A 24,878-nucleotide genomic window follows, 5' to 3' on the forward strand; every position below is an offset into this window, starting at 1 on the left:
TTTGAAACCTCCTTGACGGATCAGCAGGACCTCTGCGCGGCGATGCCACCGGTCTTCGCCACGTTGCCCAACGTCGAGATCGCGTAAAAGTCCACGGTAGACATGTTCGCAGCTTCATTCATCGTTATGCATGTGAAACACTTCACACCGCTTGCTACCCCATCCATCTCTCTCGATAGTCCATCACCCATCCGTTTGCACATATACCCCTTTCTGGCTGCACACGAACCGATACCACAGACGGAATAGGCTTTCTTCGTCCAACTCGAATATCTCGGCTTCCCTTCCGTTCGTCCTTTGTCGCTCGCGTCTTGTTACGCCGGTAGACGTCGAGCAGGATGAACACCCCTCTCCCCCCGATGAAATATGCCTCGGTATTGGTGATACGATGTTTCAAAAAGGTGGAACACTTCGCGGACTGGATAACGGGTGCTGCGGGACCGGTCTTTGTGTTCCTCTGCTGGGTGCTGATAGGTGGAGGAGGGTTTGCTTTCTGTGAGTGATCTTGATCTGCCTCAATAACGAAGGCAGTCTTAAGGCAGTCTTCAGGGGAGGCAGAAGAATAGCTGAGCGGATGAAATGCTGATGCTGTGTATGCCTTTCCCATACTCTATCTTGTATAATCGACGAATCACCCGACAGTCGACGTGGTAGCTCGAGATCTATCATACCTCGGTCTCTTGGTCCTATCCCCACTCCTGACCCTCGTACCACTCAACATGTACGGTCAATACTATCTCGTCACCCACGTCCCACCGGGATATCCAGCTCCCAAAGCTTCAGGCAAAGAGGATAAAGACATCAAATGGACGATGGCGATGCCGTGGAGCGTATGGTCGGGCGAGAAATGGGGATTCACGAAGAGGGAAAGACCACTGACATCTGGCGGAGTGTTGGGATCGTGGGGTGGTGATGAGGGTCCAGGTGAGACGGGGAGGAGAGTGAGGAGATGTAGGAAATGTGATGGACCGAAACCAGAGGTGGGTGAGCTCGAAGAGATCGTACCGTTCAACAACATTGAGTAGCTTGTTGATCCGGGTTGTAGAGAACACACCACTGTTCAGTATGTAAGAGATGTGTGCTTCAGATGGATCACCACTGTCCTTGGATCAATGGATGCGTGAGTCTTATGACTTTGGCCTTTCTTTCGCCGTTCTATCCCATGCGAAGACTCTGGCCACTAATTTGAACATCACAGGTTGGACTCTACAATCAACGACATTTCGTGCTCTTCATGTGAGATATCATGCCATTCAAAGCTCGCATTCAGCGCTGACTGCATACCACTTGCTAGGGTGTGGCTGTCACTGGGATGTTGGTCGGTATGTGGGCTCGGTTATCGACGCTTCATAAACACATTTAGCTATCGTGCAGAGGTGAGCGCTTGGTCGATTTACGCCTCGAGTCGTTTCGATACTGATACGTCCCCTATTACGCAGTGGAAAGCCTATACCCCGAAGATAGGTTTCACCCTGGTTTACGTCTTGTGCATAGCAATTGGTGAGTGACTCTGGCCCCGTCCAATCCTTCGTCTCTCGACCGAAAGAGTTACTCATCGATCGCTCTTTTCGCAGGCGTGGCGGTACCAGTCCTAGCGTCATGGCATCTCTACATGGTGTCGAAAGGCGAGACGTCGATCGAGTCTCACGACAATGCGTATATGGAGAAGAGGGCACAGCAGGAAGGGTTGGTGGGTGTCGCTTTGATCCAGTCGGTCTAGAATGAGAGCTGATCTCATTACAACTGGTAGATATACCTGAACCCTTACGATTTGGGAAGACGGCGGAATCTCGAGCTATTCTTCAATCTGGGATCAGGGGGATAGTAAGCCCACATTGTTTCAAGTCCATCTGACGCGAGAAAGGTATATCCTGACATGTCCATTCTCATCTCCCACCGATCCAGCTCTCCATACACACTCCTCTTCCCACTCGTGATACCCCCTGCTTCAAACGGCTGGGCGTTCCCACGTCGTCCACTGCCCACGACCACTGCCAAGATACCCACATCATCATTACATGCTCCGGAACTGGCCGAGGGCTTGTTGGCGGCGAGGACTCATGGGGATCATGCAGAAGACGGATTGAGCGGGTATGTCATGGGTGATGATGGGAGTTTGACAGATGATGATGAGGGAGGGGGAGGATGGATGGACTAGGTCTAGGTGGAGGGCGCGATCTGTGGAGTGGGGATCTTTTCTTGTCATAGACGCAGCATCTGGTCATCTTGTAATATCACCACACAACACATACACACGGCTGAGAATGCACGCTTGCATGGGACCTCTTCACGGACCAGGACCAAATCGAAGGTGGTTGACGGGTGCCTCACGATCAATCGCATGATTGAGGTCGGGACAGCAACTTTTCCTCACTAGGCAATGCAATGTATCGGCGTCGAGAAACCTCGTTACATGCAGTCCGAACAAAATTCCATTCAAGTATACCAATCCATATCCCCATCTCTCCGCGATGTTGGTCTAGGCGTTCCGCTTGGTTCTACGAAATAACGATCTTCCTCCGATATCGGTTCGAGTTCCGACCCAGACCCAGCGCCGACATCCCATCGTCCTTGATCTGCTTCGTCTGGCGTTTCGGGAGGTGCAGGCGGGTCGGTGTCGAAGGGGAGAATCAGTCGGAATCTGCACGATCGGATAGAGGAGTATCAGTATCGATCATGTCTGTCGTGAATGATTCATTCTCTGGTCCCCTGCTTCGATTTTGCCTCCTCATTCTGTCTTTCATCAATTTACCATCGCGAGACTTTTCTATATCTCGAAGGTGACGAAGAGAAACATTCACGTCGACATCGGCTAAGCACAACCAGGACCAAGCTTAGAAGTCTCACTCACGCATCTTTGCCATTAGAGTAGAACCGATGTAATCTCTTTTCTCGAAGGAAGCCCAATCGGTCATAGAGCGATAAAGAAGGGGCATTATCGTACTCCGTCTCGAGCACGACCTATGATAGAATGGTAGGATCAGGTGAAGAGTCAGTATGGCTCCCGAGCAGTCGGCGAGTCCTCGGTGACATCAAGGGAACAGTGAGGAGATCATACGAAGGTGTAGGGAAATCGGAACCGGAACCTACTTCGTGGGCACCTCTCTTGGCCATTTCTGCGATAGCGAGTTCTACGAGTCTACTAGCTGTGCCGCTCTGCATATCAGCCATGGCCACTCCATCACACAGAGTCATGGCATTTGGAGTGACAGGTCCAAAACGAAAAGAAGTTGGACAGCAGAGTCAGACTCACCAATGCCTCTTCGTCTAAACGCCCTGTCCACACTCAACATGGCGATATAGCCTCGATTCGTCTTGCCTCGATGCGAATCTTGTTTGCATACTATACAAGCTATCGGGGTGGAGGTGTTGGGGTGAGGGAAGACCTAGAGAGAGATCGAATGGTCAGTGATCGGTGCTCAGGTGTCGTGGATCATCAAGCAAAGGTAGGGGTACCAGTGCTCGAGGAGCAGGTCCAGAAAGATGAGACGAGGTCAAGAGTACGAGAGAGAGTAGGAAGGTGTAGTTCGCGTGGTAGAAGGAAGGGATAATGACTGAGACATGAAAACGTACAAGGAAGGTAAGATGCGGCCTTTGTATCTGTCAGCGAGACCCGTGTCCAGATTGGAGAATGCAGACGAGCGCACCAATCCAAAATGAAGTAGCGGAACGTGTATACTACCTCATCAGCGATACCCTTCTCTTGCCGAGCTCACCATTGTATCTACGTGAGGAAAGATCGGATTCGTCAGCACACGATCTATACATTCCTCCTCTGCCTGGCCACTGCTCTCATCACTCATGTTGATGGACAGGAGACAGGCAGTCGCCCAAAGCCCTTTAACGTTGAAACGCAGAAGAATATCGGGTTCATGAAAAATGCGATACTTACGGTTCTGACAGTTCTTGCTCTACAAGCGTCATGATCCCGCCGAGATCTTCATCTTCATTCCTGAATGTCCGATAGTACAGCTCATCGCCATTCGAGTCGATCAATGCTACTCTCGACTTGGATTTGCCTTTTGATCCAAGCCCAGATCCAGAACCAAGTCCAAGGACATCATCACGAAGCTCGGGGAGTGTGCTCGAGCTCGAGCTGGAACTTCCCTTGGGTTTCGATGCGTCGATCAGTTCTGGGGCATGGATGGAGGAGATCATCGTATATAGCTTCGAGGTCGGGGTCGAGGTCGATGTTATTGGGACATTGTGATGGGTTTGATGAGAAAGTCGTTGAATGGATGTGTTGCTGATAGATAGAAACTTGGCTGGAGCTCGGTATTTGTCGCTGCACCGTTGCGGTGGAGGTCGAATATGGAAGACGACAGGTGCTGCACACAACTTTTGGTGTGCACACTGAGCCGATAGCAGAGACGTCAAGCATGCATTGGTCAAAGATCGACAAAGTACATGGCAGACGAGGAGACTGTGATCGATTCAATGCATAGGAGGAAGTGTATGACTTCTATTCGAGACTGTCACTTGTATCTTCACAGCTCCTCTTCCACGTCTACTCCTCTAAATCAACAACGGACTATCTATTGAGCTGATGCCTGCAGAGGAATGGATCAACAACGTCAGCTTTTCTGCACGTGATGAATACATGGAGAGGTTGGCAGCTGGACGCACCTATGGCCACACCACCTTCATCGCTCTCTCTCCCCTTTGTCCTCAACAATGTCCCCGCACCATTATTCACCGCCTGACCCTCCTCACCGAAAAGCATGACACCGTACACCCCCAATTCCGAAACGACATCCGCCTTCCTGGCCTTGTTCTCTCCGCCCTTCACGAGCCAATTACAAACGCCCTTTGGCGGTTCGATCAGTTCCATCAAGATATACGCTTCCTTCTTCTCCGGTTCGCCAGGCTGTCGAGGTTCATTCGCCAGTTCTGCGAGATACGGAGGGATGTTCTCTCGATAGATGTTGTTTCCGCCTCCTTCTCGTTGTGGTTTCAGTACATATCGCTCCGGGTGGATCGTAGCTAATTCGTAGGCCTCTTTCCCCAATGGAGAGTTGTCCATGGGCAATAAGCCGATCCACGTTTGTCGTAGTCGATCAACATCCTTCTGAGCGAGATCACCAGCCCCTTCTCCAAATCCGACATCTGGTCGACCGGGAGACAAGAGGAAATCTTCCAAGACGCCCGGTTCACATAACACCTGTTGAATCTTCTTCGCTCCAGCAAGCTGTAATGCCATAGAGGGACATTTGATCGCTCGACTCCGTTCGAGCAGAAGACGAGTAGTCCATTCGTCAGAAGACGGATAATCGGTGGGCGTGTAAGCTGATCGATAATAGATCACGGCGACTTCGCGAGGGGGAGAATTGGGTTCGAGCGGTGATGGAAGGAGAAGGGTTTTGGTCGTTCCGTCGACTTGAGCGAGGTTGGCGAGATCAGAGAACGTATGTCGAACAGCATGGATTCCGTGACTGGCCGTGGATATATCGAGTCAGCTTTTGATTCAACTGATCGGTATGTCGTCAGGGGCGAACTCACGCTTCGAGGAGCTCATATTCTAACCACTTCTGATCAAAGACGTTTCTCTCCCCATCCTGCACGACAAACAGCACTACAGCCTCGTCATTACCATAAGCTTTCCATCCTTCTGCCAGACCGGCTGCTATGTTCTTCAGCGGTTGGTTGGCCGGGAAGTTGTCCGCTTTGGCGAGTTCGGGCGAGACAGAGTAGTACGAGTTGGTCGCCTTGTGCAGGTATCTAAGGGAGGAAGAGTATCTTGGTCAGATATGTAATTGATACGGAAGACAGGACATCGAGTGTTTCAGGAATCGAGGTCACAGTAGCTCCCAAGACGCTGAGTAGCGATAGACCACACAAAAAGGACGAGCAACAATGAGGGTCTCAGAGCCAAGCTGAACTCACCGATGCATCTCCCCAGCTCTTTGACTCAGCGCCCCAAAACTCGCTGCGATAGTATTGAACTCCACCTGTTTCACCTCCATTCCTTTCTCCTCTGGATCATGTAACAGATAATCCGACCTAAAGATCCCAAGCTGTTTATCTTGTACCAACTCGTCTCGGACCTGTCGCCATCCCCTCCACAGTTCACCTTGGAACGTATCGACCTTGCTTACACTTCCGCCCATGACCCTATCGAGGAACTCCCAGTCGAGGGCGATTCGCGCGTACAGCGCATTGTAGATCGGTTGTAGGGAGACAGCGAGCGAGTACAGTTCTCGAGGGAATGGAGTGGGAAGAAGCGAGAGTGGGGCGGGGATGGCCGAGGTGGGTGGATGGGAAGAGTTGGGAGGGAGAAGGGTGAATCCGTGTGATAAGGCGTATGTGGACGATAGAAGGATCAATTGTGCATGTTGTTCGGGAGTAAGAGCAGGTGGCCACTCTGGTAAAGTGTTCGAGGACGACATGATGAGTGGTGAGTCGGTGAATGGTTGAAGACGTGTAAATCACAATTTGATGAATGATGGACGGACCAGTTATCCGGACGATTGAGTAAGTCACCACAGTAAGGAGGTGAGTGTGGCAGATGATGCGATAACGCTGATTGCCAATGACCACAGTCGATAATCATCTCCCTTCCTTTCATGCAGCGCTTTGATCATTAGGGACAGCTGATATTTGGCCCATGTATCCAAAACATGCATCCTTGTCCTAGGTAACTATCTATACAATATACTTGTAAGGGTTCAACAGTCCCTTGGGATCGAAAAGGTGTTTGACCTTCTTCATCAGCTCGATGGAAGTCTCGTTCTTCGAGTAACCAATGTAAGGAGCTTTCATGACACCTAAAAGACGAGGAGGCATAAGCTACTATCCTTGAAAGCGGGGAATTGTGCAGAACTCACCAAGACCGTGCTCCGCAGAGATGGATCCTTCGTTTTCGGCTGAGCGGACGAGAGATTAGCATTATTCAACAGTTTTCCCCTTGGCTTTCTTCATACTCACAAACAATCTCGTAGATGTACGGCTCGATGATCTTTTCAACCTCATCGGTGTACTTGTTTGCCACGATATTGATATGCAGGTTACCTAGAAGGATCCGAATCAGTGTCGATCCAGCAGGCTACCGAGTTTACCTCGTCGCACTCACCATCACCCATGTGTCCGTATCCGGCAACAGCTCGGATTGGTCCTTCAGCTTTACCATCTCCCTCCAACACACCGCCTTCCCTCAACTTTGTCCTCATCTTCTCGACTAGACTATACATCTTCCCAACGGGTACTGAGACATCGTACTTGTAGACTGATCCGGCTTTACCGGCAGATTCAGGCACGAGTTCACGTAGAGACCAGAGAGATTGGAATTGTGTGGAGTCCTGAGCCAGAACTCCATCAAGAACCATCTCGTTCTCCATGAGGTGCTCAAGAAGACCCGTGAGTTTCTGCAATGCGTGGGTTGAGTTACAGTCGAGCGATCGTGAGCGAGTCAGAGGGTACTCACCGCTTCGTCGTGCTCAGCGTTACTACCTCCTGTCTCGATCAAACAGTAGAAGTCTCCTTCTGTCTCGAATACCTTTCTCTCGCCGCCGTTCTCCTCCTGATGCTTCTTGACAAGCGCGTACTGGTTTGGAGGGTGCTTGTATTAATGACATGCTGGATGAGATACCAGATGGCAGAGATGACACTCACAGACTGTTTGTCAAAGAACTCGAAGGCGGACAAGATCTCTCCAAGGTGAGCCTTAGCCTCACCAAACACCTTCTGAACAGCCTCATACGAAGGCAGAGAGAAGACAGCGACGTTCATAGCGCTCGGTCGTCGGGGGCAAAGAATGGAGATGGCAGTGATGATACCGATAGTACCCTCGGATCCTATGAACAACTGCTTGATGTCGAAACCTGTTCAGTGTCAGCTGGCAATGCGGGATACAAGCGCGAATGGTCGAGGACGACTTACCAGTGTTGTCCTTTCGCAATTTACTCAAACCTTCCCAGATTGTTCCATCAGGCAGGACCACCTCGAGACCAAGCACGCTCCCGTGTAGACTGCCGTATCTCAACAATCGGAGACCTCCAGCATTGGTAGCAACATTCCCACCAATGTGACAAGATCCCTTGGCACCGAGATCCAGAGGGAAGATGAACCCCTTTTCAGCCAGATGATGGTCTGCTGCCTCTAAAACGACACCGGCGTCTGCGACTAACACGCCCGAGACCTGGTCGAATGATCTGATCTGGTTCAAATTGGATAGACAGAGGATGATTTCGTCGTGAACGGGATTTGATCCGCCTGTCGGAGAAAAGAAAAACGTATCAGCGCATACTCATCCAGCGGATTATAGCCTGTGGACTTACCGACAAGACCAGTGTTTCCACCCTGAGGGACCACTGCAAGACCCTTGTCGTAGCAGTACTTCATCACCTTGCTGACCTCCTCTGTCGTTCTGGGCTTCACAACGATGGGACCTTTCCCGTGATACTTGTTCATCCAATCATCGTTGAAACTCGCTAATTCATCTTCGGTAGCGGTCCCATCAAGCGTGGAGAGCAAAGAGGTAGGGGCGGAAAGGATCGCTCGAAGGTCTTTGATGTGTTCTTCGGTGGGTTTCGTGAATTCAGCAGAACGAGGTGGGAGTGTGGAACCGTGTCGAACGGAGTTGAGTTGGGTGGCGGCCCAAGCTGAAGCGGAAGCTGATGTGGTGGGGAGAGCGGTCCGACGCACGGAATGAGTGATTGTTCGTCGAGAGAGTGCTCGAGTGGCTAGCCGCGAGATTGCTCGTGGGGCGGACATCTTTTTCGTACGCTTTGCTTTGCTTCTCCTTGATGATGTAGATGATTATGTCCCAGATCAAACGAATGAGATGTGATCTTTTTTTAAAACACACAATGGTATGTATCGGCAACAAAATCCCGATCCATCGCAGAACAACACTCTCGTCTCACCCGACGCTTATGACCACGTGAATGAGGACGAAATATTCATTACGTAACTAGACATCGCTGCCATCTGTTCAACAAATTACGTAAACCCTGAACATTACTGTTGTCGATCTTCGTCATGCCCCTCCTCTGCAAGTTTCAAACTCAACCTCCATCTCCCATCTCTTTTCTTCCTTGTCTGATCGTCTTTTCATTATACTACATCACTCGGCTGGACCAGACCTCATGTCAGCATCAACACCATTTGCATCAACACTTTCCCCCTCACGTCAACTGCAGTTCACCAGTCCTCGGCATCATCACCACGCATCTCGATCATATCCTCCTTCTCGATCGGGATCCCCTTCCTCGTCCATTTGCTCGACCGCGACGAGTGTCGACGACTTGGGTGATATGCCGAACATCGACAAGATCAGACCCATGTATCACTCGAGCTCGTCTCTTGAGGAGAAGATGGGTCAAGCAAATCTGGGAGAGACATCGAGTGATGGAGCGAGAAGAAGCTCACAGACGACTTCACAAGTGGAGACGAATGGATCAATGAAGGAGATGGAAGGAGGGAACAGAGTGATGAAGAGACGATTTCCGGAAGAAGATGAGGAAGACCTGTTGAGGGAATCGGATGCGAGATTCGTATTGTTCCCAATCAGGTATCGCGAGGTGGGTTTAGAGATATTCGCCACCGATGTACAAACCCGCATAATGGCATGGTCACTGATCGGGAGCTTGTTCACGCAGATATGGCAAGCGTACAAGGCTTCTCAAGCGAGTTTCTGGACTGCAGAAGAATTAGACCTCAGTCATGATCTACATGATTGGAATGACAGAATGACAGAGCAGGAGCGGTTCTTCATTCTGAGGATATTAGCGTTTTTCGCAGCCTCCGATGGAATCGTGGGAGGTACGTTTTGTCAGCAGATTGGTCACCTTAGGCCCACAAAACTGATTTTTGACAGAAAACATCGTCTCCCAATTCTCCATGGAAGTGCAAGTTGCCGAAGCACGAGCCTTCTACGCATTCCAATCGATGATAGAACAGGTTCACTCCGAGACCTACAGTCTGCTCATAGAGACATATGTGAGAGATGCCGAGGAAAAGGACTATCTCTTCAAGGGAATGGAAAACAGTGAGCTTGCATTGCAGTCCGGCTCTGAAGAGCGTAGCGCTGACAGACTGACTGTTCAGTCCCCTGTATACGGAAAAAGGCTGATTGGGCACTCAAGCATATCAATGACGAGATGGTGTGTCATAGCGGAATGTACATCGCTGCATTACGATGGCTAACAATCTATCCGATAGCCCTTCCGACTCCGTCTGGTCGCTTTCGCTTGTGTCGAGGGAATCTTCTTTTCGGGGTCATTCGCTGCTATATTCTGGCTAAAGAAGAGGGGCCTGATGCCTGGTTTGACTTTTTCGAACGAGTTGATCAGCAGAGATGAGGGCACTCATACAGTAAGCTTTCGAAAGGCGCTTCAAATGCAGAAGCTGATTACATTTTCTGTGAAGGACTTCGCTTGTCTGCTATATAATCATCTTCGAAATCGATGCTCCACCGAAGAAGTGCACAGTATCGTTGCAGATGCTGTTGCTATCGAGAAGGAGTTTTTGACAGACGCTCTTCCATGTGGATTGATCGGTATCAATGCCGATGTGAGTGGAATTTTCGGTCTGACCGAGATCTGAAGATGTTGACGGACTATGATCATATCTAGCTCATGTGCCAATACATGGAATTCGTTGCGGACCGTTTAGTCGTCGACCTAGGCTATCCCAAGATTTACGACGCCAAAAATCCATTCGACTGGATGGAACTCATCTCTTTACAGGGTAAAGCAAGTGAGTAACTGAAACCCGACGGCCCTTACGAAATAAAATCTTCAAAGCTGATTGAATGCTTGTTGCAGACTTCTTCGAATCCCGCGTCTCATCTTATCAGAAAGCCAATGTCTCTCGCTCGGCCACACCTCACGGGTTACGCGAGAACGAAGATTCGGAACGCATGTCCCGCAGAGTCTTCAAGATGGATGCGGACTTTTAGAGTGTCTCGAACGTGTATTACCCCCACACTGTATCTATTTGATTCTTCACCCCTCTCCTTCGTCACATCTCACTAAATGTAGCAAATCATATCAAGCATAATCCTATAGATCATGTCATCCGCTCACCCGCATCGCGTGCTGTACCCCATAAAACCACCCACTCTTACTGTATGCATCACCTGTCATAGTGAACTCAAACGGTGCCACGCCAATCGGCTGAAGCCTTGGCTGTGTGGATTCCCCATAGTCGCTGGAAATGAGTCTATCTTGTCAAGTCATCGACGTTGCGCTTGTCGAACATTTCAGAAGGGTATGTTCTATGCATTGCATTACAACCGACTGTGTCGTATATTTCAATTTATAAACTTTTGTCGTCTTCTCGTCGTCATTTCTTCCTCCACAACAGGTGTTGAAGCCTTTGAATTCTCGATGAATGGTATGTGATCTGATGATGATTGGTATACGTATGATTGGGTTTTTCGCGAGTGGAAAAAGGCGGATATGTTGAATGCCTTGTGAGATATATGCTTCTTCTCTGCTTTTGACTTTGGACGACCTTCTTTGCTCTCTTTATTGGTTCGAATCGTCGTCTTCTCACCAGCTTGCTCTAGCAGCTGCTCCGTTCCGTCACCCTGTTCATCCTCTCAACTCCTCCGTTCCAGACCGACCCTTGCCTCTCCGCCATCTCTCTCCGTCCGGTCAAACCATTCCTTTTATAGTTTCGGACCACCGCTCTGTCCGCCCGATAACACCCAATCGAACCCTTTCTTCCCCACCCCCGCATTCGCCTTGAACCGATCCAGACTCGCCTGCTCGATCCGCCTCGCCACCATCTTGGTCGGGAATCCGGAGATCAACATGGCGCGTTGGTGGAAGTGTGTGGAAGTGGGAGATTGGGGCGAATAGGTGATGAGTTCGAGACATGATCTGTATGTGAGTAGATAGAGGGTGAAAATGTATAGGTCGAGAAGGCGACGGATGAGACGGTTGTCGGGTACCGTACCGGTGATCGAGGGACGATTTCGTCAGTACGTTTTCAGGATGTGCTCGCAGATTATAGATTACTTGTCATGCGCAGACAGTATCATCCACTCACATGTATTGAGCTAGACTGAGATTCACAGACATGGACATTGCTGTGGTCGTTGCTGGATCCACGAAGACTATCTCCCGTACGAACGCGGTGGGTGGGAGATGAAACAGCTATGCAAGCGGGACACAGCATCAGCGCAACCGATAGTGGAGGTTCACGCTGAACATCGGAGTCTGACCGCATCTCAAAGCTCGCAGTCAACCCACCTTGGTTATCCATTTCGGAGCACCTTGCTGAACACCTATCAGTCTCTCCGACCGCATGATCCCACTATCAGGATCTACCGTCCGTGATATCGTGTCTACCGAATAGACATGCGTCGCGAATGGATTAGGGTATTTCCGATGGAGGAAGTTGAGTGTATGTTGCGCTGGGAAGCTGTAGTGGTCAAGGTGAGGTGATGTGGCGGGCAGAACAGGTGAGAAGATAAGTAGTGTCGAGGGGTAGAGATTCGGTCAGGTCAGCTGTCAGTGGCTTCATGGTGATGATAAACGACCCCAAGGAGAGCGAATGCACTCACTCATACGTTAGGTCATTCTCGAAGACTTTCATACTGTCTCTCCATGTCGTTTGGTGTCACATCCAAAAGAATGAAATAGAAAAGATAGCAGCGAGATGTTTGACGTAGTCATTCAAAAGGTGGATGCGCAACATGGCTCAGATTTCCCACGGTCGTCTCGTACTTTTCATGACGTACAAAGAGATTAAGACGAGATGTTTCGACATTGATATTGTTATTGTACAAATGCATGAGATCACTTGTTTGACTTGCACTATCATTCTGGAATATAACTGTCAAGAAGACTCACGATGAGTATCAACAAGCAGCCAGGGACACAGATCAAGTGAGTCGCATGACGAGACTGTGATATGGGATAAGGAGAAGGATTAACTGATTCGATGCTCTCAGACTGACAAATGTCAGTATCGTTCGGATGAAAAAGGGAGGAAAGCGATTCGAGGTGGGTCAGCTGGAGAGTGCTCGAAGCTGCAGCTGTGACTGACTCCTCAAGCACAGATCGCATGCTACCAAAATAAAGTGTCAGAGTTTAGATCAGGAGTGTGAGTGTCGATCTCCTCGGAAGAGCCGTTCTTTGTCGAGAGCAAGTTTAGCTGATATGCTCGCTCAACTTCGTAGAGAGACCGACTTGTCGGAGATCCTGCAGATCGAACAGGTGTTCACGAATGTGCCGAAAGGTCAAGTGGCCAAGAAGGAGGATTGGGTGAAATGTTTTGCAACGGATGATATGGCCAAGGTGATCGAGGAGGTGAGTGCGGGTGCGGGCCTCGATTCTGGCATCTACACAAATACTGATGCAGTACTGACTCGTGCGCCTCTCTGTCCCTTCTTATGCCTCTCTCATGGATTTCTGATCCCTCCTACTGAAATCGCTGTGGTGCGTCCCCCCCTCCCCCCGTAGATCCTCCGAAAAGGAGAGCTTCAAATCAACAACCTCGAACGGACACATCATCTCTCTTCCCTCTCTCGAGAAATAGCCACCATCGTATCCGAGATGACCGTCGATCCCACGACGACGCCACCACGGAAACACACCGTTGGGATGGTCGAGAAGGCCATGGCAGAAGTGGGGTTCTCGGTGAAAGCGGATCGACCGGCGAAAGCGCAGGCGTTGGAACTGATAAAGAAGTTGAGCGATGGCGAGGTCTTGCCGGTTCGAAGGGTGAGGATGAGGGTGAGGATCACGATGCCGAGTAAGGATGCGAAGAGGGTGAAGGAGAAGGTCCTAGCAGAGACGGAAGAAACTGAAGAGGAGGAGATGGGCACCGAGTGGGAGGTGGTGAGTGACGTCTTCCATTTGTGGACCATAGAGATACCGGAACCGGACCTCGTCAGAAGGGGTGGCTGTGTCAGATTGATCCGTGCGACCACTGGAAGGTATATCGCTCGTCATGGCGGTCGGAGGGAATCTTTTCGTTTCGCCTTCACACGAGATTCGTGATAATGAATTCAAGGCCATTGCTGACTGACCATCCTGGCGCTCGCAGATCGCTCAAATCAACCCCAGCAGTTTCAGAACGCTTACAGATCTAATCAACACCGAGACGAAGGGAAAAGGGAGAGTCGAGTCGATGGGCAGTGTGGGCGGGTAGACGGTGGATACTTAGACATGCAGCTTTACATGGGATCGCAAAGGCATCGATCAAGTCCCGAGAGATCTGTGATCCAACACTAACTCGAAGTCTGAGCAGCTGTGCAAAGCGTTTGCAGAGCTGTGATCAGTGTACATATGCGGTGTGTGTGCTCGGACGATAGAACGATAATTGACTAAATGGTCTGTAACATCCCCTTCGCTTATGCCCTACTCTACCTCCAGTCCCGCAATTTACACCTACACCCTTTTCCTCGCATGGAACATATAATTACACCCTTCCCCTGCCTCCTTCCACCAGCTTCCTCAACCCCACCCCACAACTTCCAAGCACCCTTGATCGGATCATATACGATCCCTCGCGTCTCGCCCACCTCATCATGTCTAACATCACTACCGTCCTCGTTCTTGTACCAGGTATCGAACCCCCCCATCGAAGAGTGGACGTATCGACGGAGTTCGGAAGGTTTGACGAATTTCCGGTAGGTGTGCGTTCCGGGTGTGACGAGTCGGAGGACGTCTTCAGCGAGTGTGAGGGTGAGGAGTTGGGAGAGGGGTGTGCGGGAGATGGTAGAGATGATGAGGTGACCTCCGGGCTGTAAGATCGATCGGGCATGAGCATGACTTCTTGCATCACGATACGACACCGTTTCCGCCGTAGCTTGATCTCAATTATCTGTCCATACGACGCGCTCCAAACTTGATCATGAAGGGGAGCAACTTGAGCTCACTTTGACCATCTCTCCTAAGCATTTCAGAAATTCTCCCGGTTCATCGACGTGTTCCAACACCTCCATTGCGCAAACCACATCAAACATCTCCCCTTGATCTCTCAGCCTTTCCGCTGGAGAATGCCTGAATTCCAAGCGCCCCTCGTCCATCTTCTTCCTCAATATCGGATCTTGGGAAGCATGAGTCGTCGCTATCCCTATATTACTCTCACTAGCATCCACGCCGACGACTGAACCCCCTAATCTCGCGAGGGATTCAGAGAGTAACCCCCCTCCACATCCTACATCGAGACATCTCAGACCGGTCAACCATGCGCCGGTCCCTCGCGAAGCTTCGCGAGAAGCATCGCTGTGTCGAGTGGCAAACGTCCATTCGGGAGCACCGTCTGAAGAAGCTGATGACTTTGATGATGAGGCGAAAGCGACTTTCTGGCGAATGTATTCGATCCGAGTGGGATTCATTCGATGTAATAGGCCGAATTCACCGTTTTCGTCCCACCATTGCGACGACAGTCGAGAGAAATGGGAGATCTCAGAATTGTTGATCGTCGTGAATGATGAAGGAGGTCTAGGTTGAGTGGACGAAGCAGATGAGGGGCTAGTGGAAGAGGTGGGAAACGATGTTGAGAGAGATCGGAAGGATGTGGAGGGAAGTGATCGGGTCGATCGAAGTACAGGTCGACTGGCGGAGCGTAGATTTCTCGCTAAGGATGGACGAGGCATCTTGTATCGCTGCACGGGGCTGCGAGGGGCATGCAAGAACGAGATTGAAAGTAAAAACAAAGCGAGAGTTGAAGATGTAGAGCCAAGTTTGAGATTGAGGAATGTCGGACATGACTTTTGACTTTCGCGAGCAGTCGAGAGCGGAATCTCGACTCTTTCTCTCTTTCATTCGTCTCAATCTCGCTGTCAACTACACGGACACTGTCGGGCCAAATACAACTACTACTGCTATACACTCTACAGACCGCAGCGCAAGCACGATGCCACCTCGAGCTGGTTCGTCGCTGCGAAGCATCGCAGCTTCCTTGCACCCCACAGCTCGACCTATTCTCCTCCAACCTTCTCGCACAATACCGTTACAACGACAGTTCCGACCCGCTTCTTCCTCATCTCCTTCTTCTTCTTCTTTTCCTTCTTCTTCTTCGTCCAGATTCGGCATACGGGCCCCACCGCCGCCTACAAATCCTATCACGCTACGAGACGCCCAGATACCCTATGAGACCGTTCAGCTAGTCGACCCAGCCACCAACGCTCTGCTACCCGCCCAACCACTCTCCGCCATCCTCTCCTCCTATTCCACCTCCACCCACACGCTCGTCGTGGTGAACGTGGATCGAGATTATCCCATTGTCAAACTTGTCGACAAGGAGGCGGAGAGGAAGAAGGAAAGGGTCGCAGAAGATAAAGCCAGAGTGAAGAGATTGGTCGGTATGGAAGAGAAAGAGGTTCAGGTCAGCTGGCAGTCAGCTCAAGGTGACTTGACACATAAGTTGGGATTGGCAAATGGGTTGTTGGGAAAGGGGATAGGGTACAGGTGGTTTTTGCGAATAGGAAGAGAGGTGAAGCCGTTTCGGAACAGAGGAAAGAGGAGATCGTGAGAGGTTTCGATGATGTTTTAGGAGATATCGGGAAGAAATGGAAGGATGATGACAGGACAAAAGGTCTTTGGGTGTTGTACTATAACCCGTTAGATCGCGTGAGAAGCGAAGTCGCAAAGAAGGTCGTGGAGACAGACGCAGCCAAGAAGAAGGAGAAAGAGGAGAAGAAAGAGGCCAGAAGGAAGAAGGAAGAGGAACGGAGGGCAAAAGCAGAGGCGAGAGCGGCGGCACGAGCAGCGGAGAGGTCATGATGAGCGGAGACAACTTGTTCGGTCATACATCGATAGCATGGGATACATCAAATCACACAACATGCCCAAACAAAAGCACAGTGTCCAATCCGTCTAGTCCTTCTATTGTTACAGGTGCCAATGATGGATACAGATTTCGTCTACACGCCGCCATCTCCACACTGCTCACTGACCAACACACCTTGATGATCGCCCACACGCACCACCTGACCTTTCAGTCCTTTGAGGTCGCCCAGCACCAACGCGGTCAACTGTCGGCCGTACTGCAGGAATCAATGACAGTCAGCTCAATTTCCTCCCGGCGATCAATGCCCAGCTGCCCAGCTGCACACTCACCACACATCCAGTGTCAATACCTTTGCTGAAGGGCTTGATGTCAAGCCCTCGTCCAGCTAAACCATAATCAGCTTTCGTTTGTTCTGACACGATTGGAGAGATCACTCACCAGCATGACCGTAGATCACGGTGACAGGTGAACAGCCCAGTTGATCTTCCGGAGCAGTCGTCCCCCCTGCAACTCCAGAAGCTGCCCCGGCTGCCTCTGGACTTCCGGGTTTCTGTCTCTTTTCATTCGTCTTCGTCTCATCCATTTCTCCATCCTCCACATCCTCCAGTTGCGGATCATCCACATGCTCATGCTCGACTGACCACTCTCCCAATCCTTCCACTGCCCAGTGTCCCAGACCCGTACATCGTCCCATCTGCTCTTTCCAGATCGCGCTCCATGGAGTCCCCTTCTTGCCACTCTTGGTGATTTGACCCTTCTTCTTTCCCTTTGTATAGACTGATCTTATGTTGATCAAGTTCCAAGGATCTTGGTTCTGCGGAATGTCAAAGAGGATCGACATTTCTTCAGAATTACGGATTGCAGTCGCGGACATGTCAGAAGTCACATTGGAGTACTGGACGAGCGGTTGCGAAGGGTCGTTGTTAGACTTGAGCGGATCGTAAGGGAGAAGTCCGGCATGGACTATGACAGTGTGCAGGGAGGGAAGGTGGAGAACAAGGGGGAGTTCGAGTAGGTACAAGTAGGTTCGCTTTGGCAGAGCTCTGTGGCAGGAGAAATAAGTGTGTATTCAAAAACGGAAGCTCGTGAATGTATACACCCACCTTGCAATCTTCCAATGCTCTCCCTTCCACTCCCAATTCTCCGGGAACCGCTTTCCTTCCTTGCTCAGCGTCTGAATAGCCCCCTCCTCTGCGCCAGCTCCAAGTGAATCCATATATGCCTCCCAATCAGCTCCACCAGCCCATTCCATCCATGCTCGCCATTGGATGACCTGATCGGCTCTTTGATCAGTATTGAATCCAAGTGTACCCTCAAAGAGATCTCTCACAGGTTGATCGTGATTCCCTCTGACTCCGAATATTCGTCGCTCGTTCATCCACCACAAAACCTCCTCGTTCTTCAATCCCTTCGCGATGAGGTCACCGACGTGTATCAAACGGTCGTTCGTAGGATCATACTTGAGGTTGTCCATCAGACGGCTGTGCGGAGGAGCTCTATCAGTACTATGACTCGAATTTGAGGTGGAACCGTCCACGCACACTAAAGGGTCATAAGATCCATGAACGTCGCCAATGAAGATGACCCTCTTCCCTTCAGTCGTCACATCAAGCACGTCCGCAGGGATGGTCCTCAGTGTTTTGTACTGCTCAAAATCTGATTTCATGGATCAGCGATAGTCACGCCATGCAGATGAACGTTCACAGATCGTTTCAAGGAGTCAGATAAACTCACCAATGACCGGTCTGACACCATCTGCACCTGTCGCCTCGGCCGTCAAAGCGCTCGACGTAGTACTCTCCGGGACGGCGTCCAAATCCTGTGCAACCCACCCAGCCCCACCTACACCCGCTTGACTCCCCACCCCGAAGATCTGTCTCAGGCTCCCTGTATTCGCACCATTCTGAGCGGAATGGACCGAATCGTCCGTACTTGCCAAGAAGATGATGGAGAGCAAGAAGATCGAGATGATAGCTACGGATCCAGCGCGTCGGATCGTATGTGATAGGTTTGTATTGGAGGTTGCATCGGTAGAATGAGAACTGGATGGTGTGGGGATCACTTCGTCGAGGAAAGAGGGTTTTTGTCGATATCTCGGTCGATTAGAAGTTGATGTGGAGGGAAATGGCTGAGAATAAGGTTGGGGAACGGTGGAGTGAGTGGGTGAAGAAGGGGGCGGGGTGGAATCATATCGCGGTGGCGGGAGCGATGATGGTGATGGTGGTCGTGACATCGTACAGTTTGTTTGGGTATTGGATTTGGGAGAAGAAAGAAAAGCAAAGAGATGAGAAAGAGGAAAGTCGGAGAATGATCATGACGAACGATCAAAGTCAAAGGTCAGATGAGATAGTTACTAGATCCGTACCAAGGTCAATCTACCATAACAACGTAAAGCAAGCTCATATAACAAGATGGATAGACAACTATCCTTAAAGATTGCGGTAAATCTGGGAAGGCACCCAGCGATTCATTATGCATGAGCGTAGCCAAGTACAGAAGTCGGTTAGAGCGCATAATTGCCAACAAGGTGACCCCAAGGAATGCGCCTTGACAAGCTTGAACAACCGACAGGGCAACAGTGGTAGCATTGAGAGTCATATAGCAGCTGTAACTCCAAAGGCTTGATCCCTGTCGTCTGTTAATTCTCAATTCTATGTCATGATCTAGGTACAAGACTCTAGCGATGCTCAGAAGGCTGAAAGGAATGAAGAGTCGGTCAGCGATGCCTACCATGTCTGGTGATACGCTTACCAGCTTCCAATAGCCAACCACCGTCAATGACGAGCTCCGTACCGGTGACGTATTGGTTCTGAGGGTAAGACAGCAATGTCAGCTTTGGTCCCAAACCACTATCCCCCTGGCTTCATTTCAAGACTATGGGTGCACCGTATCGAGGAAAACTGGTTACAGGTCATGCCCAGGTCAACTCACGCTGATTAGACCAAAGATACATTGAGCGTAATCGACAGCGTTTCCGGGTCGACCGAACGGGATTCCCCATTTGTTTCTGAACTCTGAGAATTGTGATTCACTACCGGTGTTGTCTTCGGGGTTGATGACGGTCATTCCCTGTAAGGATGAGACGGCGGATTAAGCTAGGATTGTCGAAGAAGACGAAGACTGGAGTCTTCTGACAAAGACGGTCTTGAGTAGAGGAAGCAGATTGTGAACCTACCGAGGGGAAATAGCCCGGACAAACGACATTGACTCGGATCCCTAATCCTCGTCTAGCGAACTCGGTGGCCTGCATGTGAGATAGGAGAATCGTTGCGGCTCTAGAGGAAATAAAGCCAAAGTGTAAGCTAGTTAGTGAGATCGTCTTTCTCCTGTGTTGCAAGTCCCTGTGCAGGATCCCACTCACTTGCTCGCATTGTAGTTGAATTGGCCCTTTTGAGAAGTCTTGGTGATACCGGACATCGAAGAGATGTTGACGATGTTTCCCGGTTCGGGATAGTTCCCAACTGTCTTAGCAGCGGCGAGAAGGGGGAGGAAGGCGAAGGTGGTGAAGTGGTATGAAGCGGTGTTGATTCGGTACAAGTCATTCCTGCGATGATCAAAACAGGGAATCAGTGATGTCAGCTTGGCGTTGACATCGGGATGCAATCGATGTTGCATCGACGCAATGGTGACTTACCAAGTCTCAAAGTTTTCGCCTTCGAACATCTGCTTTGATAGTCCCTCTGCAGTCTGTTCACATGCGTTGATATCGGCACAAGGGAGTGAGACGCCGGCGTCTGTGATCTTTCAGTGATATGCCCTCCCTTCAATCGAAGTAACGACTCACTGTTGACGAGTACATTGATCCACTTCTCCTTCAATTTCACTTCCTCGACAAGCTCTGTAACACCGGGACATCAGTGACAATGCTCCTCTGGCGTCTCCTGTCTTAGGTTTGTGCTCACTCAAGATACCCTCTTTGGTACTGACGTCCGACTGGACACTCAGAATCTCCCCCTTTCCTCTCTTCAAAGCCTTATATTCATCCACGGCGGCTTGTAAAGGTTCAGCCCTGCGACCGGTTATGTAGACTCGCGCTCCATTCTCAGCGAGAGCTGTAGCAGTGACCAGACCGAGGCCTGTGCCTCCACCAGTGACTGCATCACACCCGAGCCATGCATCAGCTGTCCGTGCTTGCGCAAGTCATTTCTGTCACGACGGGCTCACCAACAGCTACCCATCCATCGACGTTGAAGAGCTTGGATGTGTCTAGAACACCTGTTGAAGCGACTGAATCGAAAAGCGCTCTGGCGGACATCTTAGACGAGATGATATGGGTGCTGGGCGGACTATTTGATTCTTCTAGAAAAGTCTGATCGGACCAAAGTGGTTCTGTGCACGTATAACGATGAAAACGAGAGACTGTTGATCGGGATATTGAAAGCTGAAGAAAGCGAATTCACTTCAAGAACTGCAATATCATCTAGCGTAGTACTGAAGTCGAAGTCCCGGTTAACGTCATCTCACCGAAGAACATGTCACCCATAGGGTCTTTTCTATTTCCCTATCGCTCGAGGACGACAGGCTCATCTCCTTCCGAGCCCAAGTATTGGGTACCTCCAGATTCGAGACGTATCATCCGGACGTCCGATCATGGCACTGATTCCTTACAATAATGAGGGAGAGTGGGCACCGACTGGTATGAAATGCACAGCGTGAGCCTGCCTTGAACCTACAGAGGCTGTCCCGTCAGCAGTGTTGCTGTTCACAGTCTCATCCGGATCGATCGGTCTGACCAATCGGGTTGTCCATGCATATCCCACTCTGGTTGACGTCTACTCGATGGTTCATCTCTTTTCCTGGTTAGTCCTGACACGAGCAGTCTTTCCACTGATAGTCGTCACTGAGTGCCACAGCGGAGCTGGCTACCCATGATGAGGATGAACCTCAAACAGCTTTTGACGAGCTCCACTCGCTTCTGAGTAACTATTGGTGGAAAGGACGAGTGTTGCAGCGCAGGCAGCGTGAAGACACATGCTCCAAGACGCTTATGTTGCTTTTATAGCATCACAGGTGTTTCTATCGATCAACACACGTTGAGATAACACTTATTATCAGTGTATCTTGCGTCAATGTACCCGTCCAAGAATCACACTTTCAATCGACATCGCATCCGTTGAAAGCTACCTTCTACGCCAGATTGATACCGAGCATCGAATGCGCAATGACAAGGGCGGCCACTTCGATGTGTCAAAGAGGTGAATGGCACATTAGATGGAGGACAATGAGACTGCGGAAGCGTCTGTAAGGACTTGGTGGACAGAGGATGTTACGGGGTCTAGATCGATATCTTCTCGCAAATGACTTTGTCGGTTATATCAAGCTTGCAGATTCTGCATAGTCAATCACAAGTATCGAGCATCGATGCATAGCGTCTCATTGCTTCACTGCACCATCCTGCCCCCTGCCACAGGGTCGGAGTTGTGTCACATCTCCGTTCTCATCCAAAGTTGCTCTCGCATAGCTGGTCAATTGCCATCATCATCATGACCACACTTGGGTCTTTCAACAACTATCTACACTCAGCTCGAGCGCCATGTCGTCCTCCGCAGGTCCATCTTCAAAGCCCATCACGCCGTTCTACTGTGCCGTGTGCTCGCTTCCTACCGAATATTGCGAGTTCGGACCGTCAGTCTCCAAATGTAAGAGCTGGCTGGAGGAGAAAAATTCGGATGAATATGAGAGGATATGGGGTGAGGGTAAGTGTTTCTAGCTCTATCTCGTGTATCCCGGTTTTGCACAAGCGATCTGCATTGGCGGCTCGAGGATTCCATGAAGTAGAAGTATCCCTCTGTTATGTCGTCTGGAAAAGAGCGTTGTACTGATCGAAGCCGGGTACAGGCGCATTGACCTCTCGTATTGGCACGCTGTCTATGGAGAAGCAAGAGAAGCTCGAAGCAGATGCTGCTAAGCTCGAAAAGAAAGCCGCCAAGAAGGCAGAGGCAGAAGCGAAAAAGAAGGAGGCTACTAAGGTGAGCGATCATCAAATCTCCTCGTCGATGGTGTTATGTTAAACTCCTATTGCCTCGCTAGATCATAATCAAGCGATCGGAACGTACGAAACGAAAGCATGCCACTCATATTCAGAACTTGGAATTGTTCGGAGTGGACCTGAAGAAGGCTGCAAAGCTTTTCGCTGGAAAATTCGCCACTGGAAGCAGTGTCAGTAAGAACCCTCAAGGGGAGGATGAGATTGTCATTCAGGGAGATGTCGGAGATGATATTGTGAGTGGTGTGAATTTTGTCCATGCGACAGACGTGATCGCTTGCCCATGGGAGCCATCCCCCGGATCCTCCTCAAGAAAAGGTTTGAAGGGCTCGCGGCTGACACAACACTCAGGTTGAGATGCTGAAAGCGCAAGTGGGCGTTTTGAAGGGAGCCCCTGCAGACCAAGTAGTCAGAGTGAGTGAGAATCCTGTAGAATATTGGTATCCGAAAACTGGGTCGGTGCAAACTGATTCCGACTCATAGATCGAGGTCAAGAAGAAGAAGGAAGAGGAGCCGGCACTCTAGACGCTCGCGCGGAAAGCCACATGCATTCACAGTCCATCATGTCACTTACTGCGCCCTCCTGAAAGTCCGATTTGAAGGCACCCTTTTCACGCTACGCTTCTGCGCTCTGGTGAGGGCCTTGAGGCTCGCGCCCTTTGTCTATACGACGTTGCTCGCCACTCGTTATGCCGTTATGGCGCGACGCAGGAGGGACTTCGTTCAAGGACGTCATCTAGGACGTGTTCACGACAAAAGGTCGGAATCGAAATTGAAAGATGGTGGAGGTCTGCGGCGATCTCCAATGCTCGCTTATCCGCTTGTTGAGACTCAGCTTATCTTTCAGACCACAAGCAAGACGCTTGCTATTCCCAAGAGACCCTCTTTGATACGAGGCGCAAGAGACCGCGACTTGTGTCATCCTGACGCAAAATGACGATCTCGGGATCACCAATGACTCGGTCTGGGGTCTGCGGTTAGACTTAGGCCGTCGTCATGCTGTGTCGTGCAAGAAAGGACGACGACACCACTGTCAAGAAAGGACATCATTACTGACGAAGGCATTGTCTGAACTGACGAAGGCATAGTCTGAATGGATGTGTACATGAAAGGGTAAGTACTGAAAAGAGACATTTGATCATGAGGTCAACTCCCTCCCTTCACTGATGTCTTGAGGAGCTATGAATCACCGTTTGAGGTATGGGACTCATGACATATCTGTCTACGATGAAGAGAAGACCGTGAAGAAAGGGAAGACACCCTTATTTCGCACGGTCTGAATCCTCGGTGAGGTATAAAGAAAGGCAATATGTGAAGTTCGATTTTTTCTCCCTCATATACAAGCCTCATCAGGAACCGACATACCTCGGTCCAGAGCCCTTCGCAGACATTGCTCGAAACGTCAGACAGCCTCACGTATCTCTGAAACCACTATGTCTGATAGGCACGTGAGTATACGATATTCCTCGCTGTTCAGAAATGAGCCTGATGCTACCTGCAACTTCCCTGGTGTAGCCCAATGCGTCTAATTACCAGCTGGGCGCAGACTCCAGTCGCCCTTTGAGCGATTTCGATCTCAACATAGTCTACTTGGAACCTTCGCAAAGTGACAACCGAAACGGTGTATCAAGTCTCCCAATACCAAGGTCTTTTTCTGCGCATTCGACTGAGTTCCATCCAGAATATTTCGTTGCCGATGGGAGGATCCCAGAGGATGGCGAGGGCACTTCAACAGCGCTTGTACCCACGAACTATTCTCACCCGGTCGCTGATCATTCTCATGACGCTGGAGAATCTGGCGTCACGCCTACAAGCCGCCGTGGCAAGCACAAGTATGCTTCCTCAGGTGGCTCGCAAGGCATGAGAGCTCCGAAACGCTCTGATCACCACGGCTCCGAAGCGCGAAGCAGCAGTGACCATCGTACGCGGAACGTTAACACGCGCGAATCGCAAGTCTCTGCCCTATCTGATAATCCCGGAACTCTGACTACTCAGGTAAGTACTTCTTCTCTGTGCCGTTCTGAGATGCTCTTACTAATCCGATGGCGATGGCGTCCAATGACAACGTAGGATGGAGGAGATATCTCTCCTTTGACTGAATACGGTCCTAGCGGGCCTCTAACTTTTCGTGCTCAACCGAGTCAAGGGTACACACAGGATCTTGGGGTTTACGACTCGCAGTCTCAACAATACTTTCAAA

General features: G+C 50.4%; 12 protein-coding genes across 12 annotated transcripts; 5 read left to right on the forward strand and 7 right to left on the reverse strand.

Annotated features, from left to right (window-relative positions):
• Nucleotides 1–338: 338 nt before the first annotated feature.
• Nucleotides 339–2,158, forward strand: IAR55_004708 (uncharacterized protein; the record flags this gene model as incomplete). Its single annotated transcript, XM_066947805.1, has 9 exons — nucleotides 339–495; nucleotides 643–980; nucleotides 1,046–1,120; nucleotides 1,199–1,236; nucleotides 1,295–1,376; nucleotides 1,440–1,500; nucleotides 1,575–1,690; nucleotides 1,751–1,824; nucleotides 1,906–2,158. 9 exons carry the CDS (start codon nucleotides 339–341, stop codon nucleotides 2,156–2,158), a joined length of 1,194 nt encoding a protein of 397 aa, XP_066801264.1.
• Nucleotides 2,159–2,436: 278 nt separating this feature from the next.
• On the reverse strand, nucleotides 2,437–4,158 carry IAR55_004709 (uncharacterized protein; the record flags this gene model as incomplete). The annotated part of the gene is made up of 8 exons (XM_066947806.1): nucleotides 2,437–2,641; nucleotides 2,852–2,961; nucleotides 3,091–3,146; nucleotides 3,254–3,386; nucleotides 3,574–3,592; nucleotides 3,648–3,678; nucleotides 3,729–3,760; nucleotides 3,893–4,158. 8 exons carry the CDS (start codon nucleotides 4,156–4,158, stop codon nucleotides 2,437–2,439), a joined length of 852 nt encoding a protein of 283 aa, XP_066801265.1.
• A 357-nt stretch (nucleotides 4,159–4,515) lies between these two features.
• IAR55_004710 (glutathione synthetase) lies at nucleotides 4,516–6,386 on the reverse strand (the record flags this gene model as incomplete). The annotated part of the gene is made up of 4 exons (XM_066947807.1): nucleotides 4,516–4,550; nucleotides 4,627–5,432; nucleotides 5,500–5,718; nucleotides 5,884–6,386. The coding sequence occupies 4 exons, from the start codon at nucleotides 6,384–6,386 to the stop codon at nucleotides 4,516–4,518; spliced, it is 1,563 nt and encodes a 520-aa protein (XP_066801266.1).
• A 256-nt stretch (nucleotides 6,387–6,642) lies between these two features.
• Nucleotides 6,643–8,709, reverse strand: IAR55_004711 (uncharacterized protein; the record flags this gene model as incomplete). Its single annotated transcript, XM_066947808.1, has 8 exons — nucleotides 6,643–6,764; nucleotides 6,825–6,863; nucleotides 6,925–7,008; nucleotides 7,070–7,361; nucleotides 7,421–7,540; nucleotides 7,609–7,817; nucleotides 7,876–8,208; nucleotides 8,274–8,709. 8 exons carry the CDS (start codon nucleotides 8,707–8,709, stop codon nucleotides 6,643–6,645), a joined length of 1,635 nt encoding a protein of 544 aa, XP_066801267.1.
• A 374-nt stretch (nucleotides 8,710–9,083) lies between these two features.
• Nucleotides 9,084–10,897, forward strand: IAR55_004712 (uncharacterized protein; the record flags this gene model as incomplete). Its single annotated transcript, XM_066947809.1, has 8 exons — nucleotides 9,084–9,518; nucleotides 9,597–9,759; nucleotides 9,815–9,985; nucleotides 10,045–10,100; nucleotides 10,159–10,311; nucleotides 10,366–10,509; nucleotides 10,572–10,695; nucleotides 10,764–10,897. 8 exons carry the CDS (start codon nucleotides 9,084–9,086, stop codon nucleotides 10,895–10,897), a joined length of 1,380 nt encoding a protein of 459 aa, XP_066801268.1.
• A 714-nt stretch (nucleotides 10,898–11,611) lies between these two features.
• IAR55_004713 (uncharacterized protein) lies at nucleotides 11,612–12,543 on the reverse strand (the record flags this gene model as incomplete). Its single annotated transcript, XM_066947810.1, has 4 exons — nucleotides 11,612–11,825; nucleotides 11,995–12,101; nucleotides 12,198–12,369; nucleotides 12,512–12,543. The coding sequence occupies 4 exons, from the start codon at nucleotides 12,541–12,543 to the stop codon at nucleotides 11,612–11,614; spliced, it is 525 nt and encodes a 174-aa protein (XP_066801269.1).
• A 258-nt stretch (nucleotides 12,544–12,801) lies between these two features.
• On the forward strand, nucleotides 12,802–14,103 carry IAR55_004714 (SBDS family rRNA metabolism protein; the record flags this gene model as incomplete). Its single annotated transcript, XM_066947811.1, has 6 exons — nucleotides 12,802–12,836; nucleotides 12,902–12,953; nucleotides 13,010–13,053; nucleotides 13,130–13,259; nucleotides 13,413–13,790; nucleotides 13,999–14,103. 6 exons carry the CDS (start codon nucleotides 12,802–12,804, stop codon nucleotides 14,101–14,103), a joined length of 744 nt encoding a protein of 247 aa, XP_066801270.1.
• A 239-nt stretch (nucleotides 14,104–14,342) lies between these two features.
• Nucleotides 14,343–15,556, reverse strand: IAR55_004715 (3-demethylubiquinone-9 3-O-methyltransferase; the record flags this gene model as incomplete). The annotated part of the gene is made up of 3 exons (XM_066947812.1): nucleotides 14,343–14,386; nucleotides 14,437–14,698; nucleotides 14,834–15,556. 3 exons carry the CDS (start codon nucleotides 15,554–15,556, stop codon nucleotides 14,343–14,345), a joined length of 1,029 nt encoding a protein of 342 aa, XP_066801271.1.
• Nucleotides 15,557–15,816: 260 nt separating this feature from the next.
• On the forward strand, nucleotides 15,817–16,685 carry IAR55_004716 (uncharacterized protein; the record flags this gene model as incomplete). The annotated part of the gene is made up of 2 exons (XM_066947813.1): nucleotides 15,817–16,287; nucleotides 16,371–16,685. 2 exons carry the CDS (start codon nucleotides 15,817–15,819, stop codon nucleotides 16,683–16,685), a joined length of 786 nt encoding a protein of 261 aa, XP_066801272.1.
• Nucleotides 16,686–16,825: 140 nt separating this feature from the next.
• IAR55_004717 (uncharacterized protein) lies at nucleotides 16,826–18,925 on the reverse strand (the record flags this gene model as incomplete). Its single annotated transcript, XM_066947814.1, has 7 exons — nucleotides 16,826–16,948; nucleotides 17,022–17,077; nucleotides 17,131–17,735; nucleotides 17,796–17,965; nucleotides 18,023–18,173; nucleotides 18,234–18,348; nucleotides 18,427–18,925. 7 exons carry the CDS (start codon nucleotides 18,923–18,925, stop codon nucleotides 16,826–16,828), a joined length of 1,719 nt encoding a protein of 572 aa, XP_066801273.1.
• Nucleotides 18,926–19,379: 454 nt separating this feature from the next.
• IAR55_004718 (uncharacterized protein) lies at nucleotides 19,380–20,947 on the reverse strand (the record flags this gene model as incomplete). Its single annotated transcript, XM_066947815.1, has 9 exons — nucleotides 19,380–19,387; nucleotides 19,444–19,501; nucleotides 19,624–19,761; nucleotides 19,868–19,967; nucleotides 20,054–20,236; nucleotides 20,327–20,426; nucleotides 20,477–20,530; nucleotides 20,595–20,786; nucleotides 20,857–20,947. 9 exons carry the CDS (start codon nucleotides 20,945–20,947, stop codon nucleotides 19,380–19,382), a joined length of 924 nt encoding a protein of 307 aa, XP_066801274.1.
• A 1,278-nt stretch (nucleotides 20,948–22,225) lies between these two features.
• Nucleotides 22,226–23,203, forward strand: IAR55_004719 (translation machinery-associated protein 22; the record flags this gene model as incomplete). The annotated part of the gene is made up of 5 exons (XM_066947816.1): nucleotides 22,226–22,388; nucleotides 22,531–22,661; nucleotides 22,723–22,914; nucleotides 23,030–23,092; nucleotides 23,162–23,203. The coding sequence occupies 5 exons, from the start codon at nucleotides 22,226–22,228 to the stop codon at nucleotides 23,201–23,203; spliced, it is 591 nt and encodes a 196-aa protein (XP_066801275.1).
• Nucleotides 23,204–24,878: the final 1,675 nt, after the last annotated feature.

Source organism: Kwoniella newhampshirensis, chromosome 9 (genome assembly GCF_039105145.1).
Source record: "Kwoniella newhampshirensis strain CBS 13917 chromosome 9, whole genome shotgun sequence".
NCBI lineage: Eukaryota > Fungi > Basidiomycota > Tremellomycetes > Tremellales > Cryptococcaceae > Kwoniella > Kwoniella newhampshirensis.